Genomic DNA, 11,647 nt, shown 5'->3' with positions numbered 1-11,647 from the left:
CAGATGGCTAAACACAAATATTTCTGTGAAACCTCTGCTACAAAAACAAAACAAAACAAACAAACAAAACAAAAAAACAAACAAAAAAAAAACAAACAAAACAAACAAACAAACAAAAAAAAACACACACACACAAACAAGGTCTCCAACACCATAATTTCTCAGAAAGCAAACAAAAAACTGAGTATGGTCTGTCTTGTGCCAATGCACTACTTCTGCATTTACTCTTGGCCTAAACCCAGGAGTAAGGTAAGTAGGTAAATAAGTAGGTAAGGAGTAGCTATGCAAGGGGATAAAAAAAGGCAGCACTGGAGAAGTTGTCCCTGCTTCATTTTCCAGCAGGAGCCGGGTGAACCAAAAGGAGCCCTTGTTTCACAGAACCACATTTGTTCCACCTTTCTTGGGAGTCACAGTAAAACTCCCACTTGTCCAGAGGACACAAACCTGGAGGCTGGTGACATTTCTTGGTAAGTAATAAATCTGCCAGGACCTAAATTTGTTTGACATATATTTCATGTCAAATTTGAAAAGCAGTTTGCACAAAAAGAATGGAAATAGGTGGAGGTTGAGGGGGAACAGAGTATCTTTCCAGCGTTTTCAGAATAAAAAAGTTTAACTTCTCTCCTCAAATGTGATTTTTTTAATTAAGATACGGGGATATATTTTAAGAAAAAATCAGCCTGAAATAACTCCCAAATTAACCCTTGATGAAATATAAAAGGAATGAGAGAGTTTTTTTCCAGAAACAATGAGTAACAAAAACAAAGCATATGAAAAGGTGCTATCCCCCCTACACAAAAAAAAAAAAAAAGTTTTGTGCCCTGTTCAGCCATCCAAATCTTTTTTCCTGCTTTCCAGTACTGCTACCAAACTGAAACACCCAATATTTTTGCTGTTCTGCTCGAAACTGCTCCTAAGATCCCAGTTTCACTGCAGACCTTCTGATCACCTCAGAGTCTTTCTCCCCCTCACTAGTGTAGGTTTTCATGCTCTCCCTCCCCTCCAAACAGGCCAAGGTGACTGCCTTCTTCACTGGAACAATTGTCTTGCCATCCCATACTCGTCACTTTTGGCCATGAGTCCCTCCTGCCACCAGTGCCTGGAGAGCATCTCGGCTACCTGCAGCCAAGATGAGGGCACCTTTCTCAGCTGAGCCAGATGTTGTCCCACAGGCCCTCTCCTCCTATGCAAGCACAGGCATTTGCACTGAAATTCTTTCCCATGACAATTAGCAATTAGGAATACTTCCCCCTGTTTTCAAGCCAACAGAGTTACAATAACAAGGAATATCCACGTTTTCCCCTAAACACAGCTGTACCAGAGCTGCAGGGGACCTGGGGCCAGAGAGAGGGAGGCTGGTTCACAGTCAGTCCAGGTTTGTAGAGTGGGCAACTGCAGCTACATATGCTGAACTAGAAGCAGCAGCTGCTTTTAGTGCTGCAAAATATCTACCTGTATGCCAAATCTGCAAGATAGTTCCATTATCCTGCACACAGATGAGCTTTCCAGCAGGTTCCAGACCCTCTCCTCTAATACCATTTGTCCCAGAGGTTGACCCATCTTGGTCTCTGAGTAATAAGGGCTTTCTTACAGTTCTGTTGTCTCATCTCTCAACCTTCCTAGAGCAGTTATCAGCCAAAACACCAGTTGTGATCTCCTCCCCAGTTTGCTGCTCCACTGGAAGAGACCAAATCCTGAGAGGGGCCCCCAGAAACAGACCCTCTTTCTTTAAGAGTCAATAACAAATTCAGGATGCTGAGCAATTAGATTGAATGTAAAAGTGCAACCATAGGTAAGTTTATACTTAGTTGCTTTACAGCAAGCTAATACAATTGTTTTTATGACATCTGTCTTTACAGCTCTGTACATCCAAAGGTGGAGAAATGTGACAGGATCCTACTCCAGTCTGGGGCGGGGGTGGGATGGGGACGCAGCATTTATAGGTGGAAAATGTCTATTTTGCAATTTCAAGGACTTTTCCAATGGTGAGAATATCATTGAGTGTCATGGGAAAGACAGTACCTTGTCCCATGCTGGTTTGTCAGCCACCTGGTTTTCTAGAGATCTGGAGAGAGAAATGTACCTTCTGTAGTGGTAACATACTTTGTGCAGAGGTAGTGTGTAACCTCTGATGGACTGTCCTATCATAATATTTCCCAAGCACAGCCTTGTTGGCCTCTGAATCACAGCCATAGATATTCTAGAGCAGTTTAATTTTTTTTTTTAAAAAAAAAAAAAACAACTAAACAGTTATTCAATAGATATCTAAATGAACAAAAGTACCCTTTTCACTTAGACTAATTAGCATACAAATTGCAATTGAACCGGATACCATAGGCATAAATGATGCAAAGATATCATCTGAGCTCAAGAAGAAATTTTCCATGCAAAACCCATGACTTCTTTCTCAAAGCACTACTGCAGAATAGGCTGTTCAATCAGATGCACCATTAGTGTTTACTAACCCGTGCTGTTCTGACTTGCTTTGGTGACTCCAGTGCCTGTCACCAAAAAATTGGAGAAGGAGACTGCAGGATCTGCTAAAAACCATCCCAGGTTCAAGAAAAACTCAGTTTCATTTTCTTTAACCATCCTTTTATCCAACCCCCATTTGGTTCAGAGGAGCATTGTGTTGACACCTGCTTGGTTTGAATAAAATCTAGCAACAGTACAAGGGATAGGAATTTGGTAGTCCTGGGATGAACTACAGCTGAATCACCCATGCATTGGCAGAAGCTCACAGCACCATGGAAAAGAAAGGCCTTTGAGGCATGGTCTGCAGATAAGGGAAGTTTAAAGTAGTGGGAACATGCAAGTCCCAAAGTGCTATTTCAAGGTGTGTCTAGAGAACAAGAACAAAAGTTACTGAGGTATTTGTCATGTAATTTATTATTCCTCCTTTTCTTTCATAAAGTTAGATTTTGATTCACCAAGAAAAGTTAGTGACAGTCAATTGTTCCGTTTCTCTTTCCTAGGTTTAGTTTATTGTTACGAGAAAGCTTATTTTTACACCATGTAACAATCTTACTGAAGTGCTCTTGGAAAAAGAAAGTCATGCACGAAACAAAAGAGAAGGGGAACAAACTTCCTGGGGACGAGTTTCCCTAGCAGTAGGTTAACCACTGGGAGAACTGTTCCTGGAAAAGAAGTAGCAATGTCTTTCTAGGGCGTATCTGGCCTTAGCAAGGATGCTAACATCATCAAAGCCTTTCCTTCTCTGTAACAAGGGCCTCAGAGAGGTGAGGATGACAGAGAGAGTAGGAAAAGGAAATTATGTAGAAGGAGGCTGCTGATGGCTTTCTGACCACTCACAGCATTTGATGGTTCTAGAAGACTACCTGCTTCACAAAATACTCAAGAGCCCTAAGGAGTTACTAAAGTTCAACTTGGTATCCAAACTTAGGAAAGCTGCTTTGAGAAACAGTACCTGCTGGGGAGCTAGATCCATGCCTCCGTTTTTATTCCTCCTGGTTTTGGCAGGAGCTAGCTTGCTGGAGGAGAGAATAAGGGAGTGTCTGTGGTGGCACACAAGACATAGGAGAAATGAGTCCAGACACACACATATGTCTTGTCATGCCTACAGACCTAGGACAACTCATGTATACTGTGAACTTACCACCACCATTCTTGTAGCAGAGGTATGGGAACCTCCACACGTTGCCCAGACCAATGATCTCTCCTGCCATAGAGAGCACAAACTCCATTTTGGTACTCCACTGGCCTCTCTCTTCCATCTCCTCCTTTTTAATCTCTTCAGGAGCTGCAATGGCCCCATTGAACTCTCGTTCCTTAGCCACATCTCTTGTCATGGCTCTGTGGGACAGAGGAAAAAGAAAGCATGGAATGTAGGGAGCTGCTGTGGGACATGCTGATGGGAAGACAAGGGAGGGGACCAGTCAACACAATAGATATGTTCCTAGTATCACCATGAGGTTCCCTCATCCTCTAGACAATGGCTTTTTTAGCATCAGCATGAAGCATTTCTCCAAGTTATGTCTGCGGGACAGAATGTCTGTGCTGAAGGGCTAAAAGAAAGGTCATTGGTCAGGTGAGATGGGCCCACCTGCACCAATATTTCACTGGACTCACTCCTGAATTACCACAGTTCCCTTCCTCAGCCTTCCAGACCACCAGCCTTGGTGTACCTCCATCTGCCCCTCTTCACCCTGACTAAATGCTCTGCATCTCCAACATTGCTGGAAGCTTGGCTGGACTTTGGAAACAGCAGAGGAAGAGAAAAGGGGCTGGAGCTGAAGCAGGGCATGGGGACAGAAGGAGTTTCCTTTCCCTATGTGCTTTATACAGCAACTGCCTCCTTCTGGAGTGGTTTCAGAGAGGAGGATAGAAAAGTTTCAGATTAATAGTCTAAATAAAAATTGACAACCCATGATCTTACTTCAAGGTATTGCCAGGAGTACGGTCTTTGACCCCCTGCACACCATGTTACTCTACCATACAGCCTGCCACCTCAGCAAAACACACACACACTCTTATTTGACCCAGGCTCCTTTCAGAAACAGGCACCAGCACCAACCCTCCACCCTTGCCCAACCATGCAAAAAATAGAGAGCAAGGAATTAAAGCCTCTGAGATGAGCAAAAGGGCCTCATTCTGGGGAGGTGTTTCAAGATATTAGACAAGCTCAGCTATTGCAGTGGAAATGTCAGTAGGGAAAATCCTAGCCATGGAAATACAGAGCGAAGTCACTGTTGGAGGAGATACATTGAATGTGTCAGGGACTGCAGAATGGTCCAAGGAAGACATACTCCAGTCTATACTAAATTCTGAATTATGCTTAAGGTCATCTTAATTAAGCAAAGTTAGTGGCTGCTTGTTATAAGATTCAATTTTTCTATGATTATGTGCAGTTCTGGGCTCCCCATTTCAAGAGGGACAGGGATCTACTCGAGAGAGTCCAGCGAAGGGCTACGAGGATGATTGGTGGACTGGAACACCTGCCTTATGAGGAGAGGCTGAGAGACCTGGGGCTTTTTAGTCTGGAGAAGAGAAGACTGAAGGGCGATCTAATTAATGTGCATAAATATATGCCGGCTGGGTGTCAGGAAGGAAAGGGCAATCTCTTCTCACTTATGCCCTGCAATAGGACATGTGGCAATGGTCACAAGCTGGAGCACAGGAAGTTCAACCTCAACATGAGGAAGAACTTCTTTACTGCAAGGGTTCCAGAGCACTGGAACAGGCTCCCCAGGGAGCTTGTGGAGTCTCCTGCCTTGGAGACTTTTAAGACCTGTCTGGATGCATTCCTGGACCTGCCCTAGACTAGGTGGTCCTGCTCTGGCAGAGGGGTTGGACTCAATGATCTCCAGAGGTCACTTCCAACCCCTAACATTCTGTGATTCTGTAATACATGAAGTTCTTTAATTTAAATCTAAGCTAATATAAATCCAGCCAAAATTCAGACAAGCCAGACTGAATCTTTGACTTGTGAATAGGCCAGCATGAAGGACAGGAGCTGGGATGCTGCAACAGAGAACAATGCTAGGATACAGACCAGCTGGGGAGATGCAGCACTGGTGGCTTCATTTTCCAATTTCAAAAAGCAGGAAAGCACCCTGGTTATGGAATGAAACTTTTTCAAGTAGGAACACGAGTAGGTTAAATCAGCATTCAAAGTTTTGGCCCTTAGTGACTCAAGCTTCAGCTTCTCCCTTCCCAGACAAAGTGATGCACAGCATTACACATCTCCACTACTTCCCTCTCTGTTTTGCCTGCTGTTTTTATGAGAAAGCCCATTCGCACACCTCCTGGCTCTTTTCCTGAATATCTAAACCTACTGTGCCCCTGCCCTCTATGTTCTTAGGCCAGATGGGGACTCAAATAACTTCTTGTTTCCAGCTAGGAACAACTTGGCTCTCCCACAGCAGCCACCCACTGTGTTACATCCTCCCCAACAGACAGACATTTTCTTCTCCCTTTGGAGGCCTCTCTCCTTAACACACAAGTTCAGAGGAAAGACTTTGCCCGTCACTGACTGCCTGCATTTTTTCTGCCGTTCCCTTACCAAAGTCTGGAGAAAATTCCTCTGAATCCTTTGTTCCCAGCCTCCTTTTTCCTTCTGCCATGAAGTTTTTCCAGCTGTGAAGATGCTACCTAACAGATTCTACAGTCTACACCTGTCCTGGACCCACTCAGCCACCACCTTCCCCTCTCAGCTGCCTCTGACCTCAACAGTCTCTTCTAGAGGTGCTCTGCTCTATTTTCAACTCTCAACACTTTGAGGAATTGCCTTTTTTCAGGCCTGAAGAATTCTTTGCAGACGTGACCTCCCACTTGTCATCTTCCCACAAAGAAGAGGGGTCTTCCTCTGCCCAGTGGTACAGGCAGTTCTGTATGAAATGATACTGGACTTGATACTGAGCTTGTTGCATGGAGGCAACCACATTTTCCCCCATGAGATTTATTGCTGAGAAAATAAGGATACACATGGATTCCCCCAAGCATTGGAAAAAGAGCACTCAGTATGCAGGCAGCCTTAAAGACAGAACACACCGACAAATTCCCTTCTTCAATATTTCAATGAGGTAGCCCAAACTCCCCTTGGTCACAAATTTTTGGCTGTGTTTGCTCTGCACCTACCACCATGGGATCCTTCAAGCATGGTCACAAAAGGCAAGGAAAGCCAAGGACACCTCTGAAGTACTGTGGACACTCACCAATGGGTTTGATGTGCCAAATGCACAACACAGGGATGCAGGAGAACAGCATCTGTTGCCTTTATTTTGGAACAAGTTGCAACTAAGAGAGGGACGTGAGAACTAGAAAAAGAGGAGAATGAAAATGTTCTTTGTAAGCAAAATATGGTGGTATCCTCAGCCTTTTCCAGGGCAAAAAGTGCTTATTCAGGGCTGCTCAGGTGAAACAAGGAACAAAAGAGATTAAAGAGAAAAGCCACCTGGGGTTTTGGCACCAGAAGCGGCCATTAGAGAACCTCCTAAAGCTTTTCTTCCTGCAAATTCACTGCCTGTTCTTGACTGCCACCACACAAGAGCTCCTACTGCTGGGAAGTTAGCATTCTCTGTTTGCTGCTTTCTCTTCTGCTGCTTTATCTTAAGGCAAATAAGAGAAAAACAATCTCAAGAGCTAACAGCAAAACAGAGTGAACACTGAACAGAGATGTTGTTAAAAAGCTGCTGGTAACACTTACTAGAGGAAGCCACTGTTTTAAAGCACTTGGACACTCGTAGGTGCTGCCTGAGCTGCAGAAGGCAGAATTGGAGGTGATGCTGCAGACAGATGCTCTGCATTTACATTTTTTTTGTTTCAGAGTGAAACATGCAACAACTAAGCACATAAACTGCACTTTAAGGTGGAGAGGGAGGAATTAGAAGGCAAGCAGGCAGGGCTGTGTTACAAAAGGAGGAGCAGGAGGACACAGAAAATTCTCTGGTTGCACAATACGAGCCAGCAGTTAGTTGGCAGCTGAAATCTTGTGTTGCATTTCATTGCAGGAGGCAGGGGCAGCTGCAGGAGCAGAGACAGAAAATCAGGGCTTAGTGGGAACAGCAGTGCCAAGGTACAGCTTCAGGAACAAACCCAGTTAGATTACTGCATGGGTGCTGCTACTGGAGTAGATTATATCTGCAAGAAGGACAGGAAAATATTAGCTGTAGAAGTAACTGCTGTCCAGCCAATCTAGGAGCAGCTACGTGAACAGGGATGGCTGCTCCAACCATGGCTGTTTCCCAGCTCAAATGCTGCTGGAGAATGGTTCACTCCAGCTGCAAAAAGGAGAAAAGCAAGGAAAGGTGTAGCAAGAGAAAAACTGATCAACTCCAGGACAGCAGTCGAAATCAGAATGCCTTTCATTTCAAGCTGTTGAAAGCTAGTTGGCTTCCTTACACCTTTTAATTAACTTCCAGGTTGCATGGGCTGCAGGGCATTCTCAAAGCATCTGCTCAGCAAGGTTCGTGGAGCACAAGAGGCTGTCACAAAGGATCAAATCTTGCTTACATTTTCTCCAGTGTGAAGTAAGAGTAATACTTCTGCAAGCAGTGAGTTTGCTGCTTACTGAAACCAGCAGGAGTGAGATAAGAAGCAACTATGAGTTGCTAATGACACATACACCTGTGATACAAGCTATGAAGATTGTAGGTCTTCATCCCTCAAAGCACACACCCCCAGCTCAGGAGGGGACCAAAGGGCTGCTGTCCTGTCCTCTGCTGCCAGGACAGGAAAGCCCCCCAAGTACCTAACAGCGCGTGGGCTTTCCTGAGGATCAGTGGCAAACCCCTTACTACAGGCAGTGTAGGTGGTTGTTCTCACTGCTGGTTCACTCTGTCCGTGTCCATTGACTCACCACCCCTGCTCTGGGCTACAGTGACACAGAGCTTACTTTCTTACTTTCTAGAAAAAAAAATCAAGATTAACTGACGAAGTCCACAAATAGGGTATAAATATGATCAGAAACCAGCTTTTGCCTTGGCATCAAACCAGATACTCTCACGACCTCCACTCAGCCCACAGTCCAGTTGTATCCAGATAGCAGGAGGCCCAGTAGCATGCAACCACAGCAGGATACATCCTTCTTACAGAGCTCCACAGTGACAGGTCTCCTACAGACACAGAGCCAGGCTGGCCCCAGTGGAGCCCTAGAGCCACCCACCTGGTGGCCAGAGATGTCTGGCCAAAGCCCTGTAGGACAGGAAAGCCCCCCCAAGAGTCAGGCTTGCTGAGAGGTCCTTGTGCCCGGCTGGAGAGTGGGGACAGCATGGCTCCCATCACTGGCTGGAGGAGCAGAGCAGGTGAATGGCACAGAGGGTGAAAGCCACGCTGCTCCAGCACCTGCTCTGCAAACAGCCACAGCTGGGCACGGAGGGGCACTGACCTAGCGTGCAGCCTGGAGATGCCCCAGAGAGACGGGACAGAGTCCACAAGAGGGGACGTGGTGGTCACAGGGCTGCCACCTTACTGGGGCAGCAAATTTGTGAAGCAAAGCATGCCACCCAGCAGTCCTGGGTGAGTCAGGTGAAGAGAGGGAGGTTGCCAGCCCCAGTGCTGTGGCTGGGCCACCTGTTGCTGACCCAGGTCAGCTGGAGGGTGGAGGCCAAGGAGTTAGGGAAGGGTGGGCAGCAAAGCAGCTACCCTCTACAAGGTGCATGCGGGCCCACACAAAAATCCCAACCTCTACAGTGCCTAGAATTTGAACCTTGCAGTCACTTCCCTGGGGCTGCTGCTCTGGAGCAGGGGAGTAGACGAGCCAGCACTGCTGGTAGCTGGTCTCCAAAAGTCTGTGGTTTGGAGGCAGCACAGGGGACTTGGCATCACACTCATCTAGGTGCTTCTAGCTAGAAGTCCCCAAGGCAGGCACACCCCGCCTAGCCTCAGAAAGCACAGCCCGGGGCACTCGCTGCCAGGATGATGAGAAACCCTGGGAGCACAGAAGAAGAGTACTCAAGCAAAACTCTTCCAAAAGGCAGGTGAAGTTATGGAGTGGCATGTTACCTTGTGCCTCCCAGCACAAAGATGAGGGGTGCCAACAGTTTATTTGGCAGGGCCTGGTGCCTCAGCACAGGTACGTGCACATCCATTGTGGAGCAGCAGAACAGTGCCACACAGGCGTGATCGTCCCCACATCCATGTCCCTGTTCAGCCCTGCACAGGGAGGCCAGCACCCCACATCCTGCCCGGGTGCAGGCTGGGGATCTACCTGGCTTATCCTGGGCAGGCTCAGCCACCTCCACTTGGCACACGGGACAAGGCACATCAGGTGAGATCAAGAAAGGCAGAATCATGTGCAGCCCACGCCTCCAGCAGTGGCGCAACCCCTCCCTCGCAGTGCTCACTGTAGGGCTGCGTGGCAATGCAATGGGACTGCGTCCCACCCGCACCCTCTGAGGGGCGAGGTATCTGCGCTCCAACCTGGGGCACCAAGACTTCCCCACAGCCCTGCTCGGGGCTGTGGGCAGGTAGTGATACGGTGCAGAGCTCATTAGCCTGCCCTCTGCAAGGGCCACTTCTGCACCCATGACTCCAGCAAAGCTGGGCTGCTGCAGAGCTGCAAAGGTCAGGTCCAAGGTTCAGTCTCTCGTATCAGCAGCTGTCAAAGAGGAAAAACTGGGGCAGTGGAATTTCCAATGGCATTGAACGAAAGCCCTGATTAGTAGTGATTACTTTAAAGGCACTGTTGATTTAAGGAAACACAGGTCTGGTGTTATGAAACCCCCATGTGTTCTGCCTGGGTTTGTTCGCAAATATGCCCACAGATCCCCAGAGTTTAGCACATGCACAAATTGTGCTGTTTCCTTGCCTTGCCCCTACACAGGAACAAACTTGATGAAGCCTCTGAGGCAAGAAGAAGCAGCAGCAGCACATTCTTAGGCACATCTTTCAGAGCTGCGGTCCCTGAGTCGATGTGCTAGGGCCAGCACCTCTGCAGGGCAGCACAGGAGGGAGTCACTGCCTTGTCTTTGCAGGAGCTGAAATGTTTACAGCCTACCTCACTCCTAGCACCTTTCCTTCTGCACCTAGCTATCACTGCCCTTCAGCCCCATCCCTGACTGGTGCACTCTCATCTCTCTTCCCAATCCTTCTGCTGACTGAGCCCTTTACTTTCTCTCTCTCTCTCTCTGCTGCTGCAACCTCCAGTACCAATTACCCATCCTTCAGGCATCCCTTTGCTCTGCAGCTTCCCAGCAGCCCCCCAACAGCAATTTGGCCAATCCTCTTCTATAGGAACCGCTGAAAGAAAAACTTTCCCCTGGGTTGATCCAAAGTGATTATTTTTTCCCCATCCTCCAGCTCTCTCTTCCTTTGCTTAACGCTGGGACACTGATCCTCTTGCAGGTTTGCTGGCCCACTCCCCAGAGCATGGCAGGCAGCTGGCACACAACAGCTGGCTGCAGGAGGACCAGAGATACTGGCACTCCCAGCATGGCACACATATCCAGCCAGATCTGCTCAACGAGCAAACACCCAACTCACCTGAACTCAGCACACGTCTCCCCCAGGCAAGCCCGCCCCGTCCCGTCCTGTCCCACTGGAGTCCAGGAAGGGAATCCACTGACTATCAAAGAGAGACAGCAAGAGTTAAGGCAAAGATTCCCCTTTCTCCTCCTCTAGTCCCTCCCCCTCCACCAGCTCCCCCCACCAAACTATCACCCAGCTCACGTGTGGGTGTTAAGATGGCAGGAAGGGAGGTGTACTAGGGAGGGAGAACTTTCTCCCCAGCTCCCTTACAACATACACCTCTCCAGACGTTGACCTGTGGCCCTGGTGGGAAAGCAAGAAAAGAAAGCAGCCACAATCGGGCAGGTTAAAGGATCAAAGTTTGCAAAGATCAATGGCAGCAGTCAGTGGAGAGGTCCCCCCAATCTCAGCAGGAGGGACCTCTCCCTTTGCAGACCCTGCAGCATGGCCCAGGCTGGCTGCCACTCATCCCCACTGCTTTGGGGTTCACCAGTGGGATAGTGGCATCCCTTCAAATTGTCCTGCAAATGTGCAGAATGAATCACCTCCACCTCTGGGCACCACTACACTAAAGCTGCTTCAGCAGCCAAGTTCCCCAGCACTGTCAGGCAGATGGAGGAACAGGCAGAGATCGGGTGGAGCGGAGACGCTTGTCCCGGGCTCCTGCAGACCCCTCCCTGCCTGTGCCATGCACCGTGAGTGCCAGCAGCTCACAGGAGAG

At 47.9% G+C, this 11,647-nt stretch overlaps 1 protein-coding gene across 1 annotated transcript in view; it reads right to left on the bottom strand.

The window, feature by feature from the left end:
- SLC6A12 (solute carrier family 6 (neurotransmitter transporter), member 12) overlaps positions 1-11,647 on the bottom strand; it is a 43,893-nt gene that overhangs the window by 27,664 nt on the left and 4,582 nt on the right. Inside the window, 3 exon segments of the mRNA XM_008948374.1 lie at positions 3,617-3,813; positions 10,942-10,994; positions 10,996-11,019. Of these exon segments, the coding sequence (XP_008946622.1) occupies positions 3,617-3,813; positions 10,942-10,994; positions 10,996-11,019 (274 nt within the window).

Source organism: Merops nubicus, unplaced genomic scaffold, assembly GCF_000691845.1.
Source record: "Merops nubicus isolate BGI_N331 unplaced genomic scaffold, ASM69184v1 scaffold10629, whole genome shotgun sequence".
In the NCBI taxonomy this organism is placed as follows: domain Eukaryota; kingdom Metazoa; phylum Chordata; class Aves; order Coraciiformes; family Meropidae; genus Merops; species Merops nubicus.
This window is presented reverse-complemented; position numbering and strand designations above follow the sequence as displayed.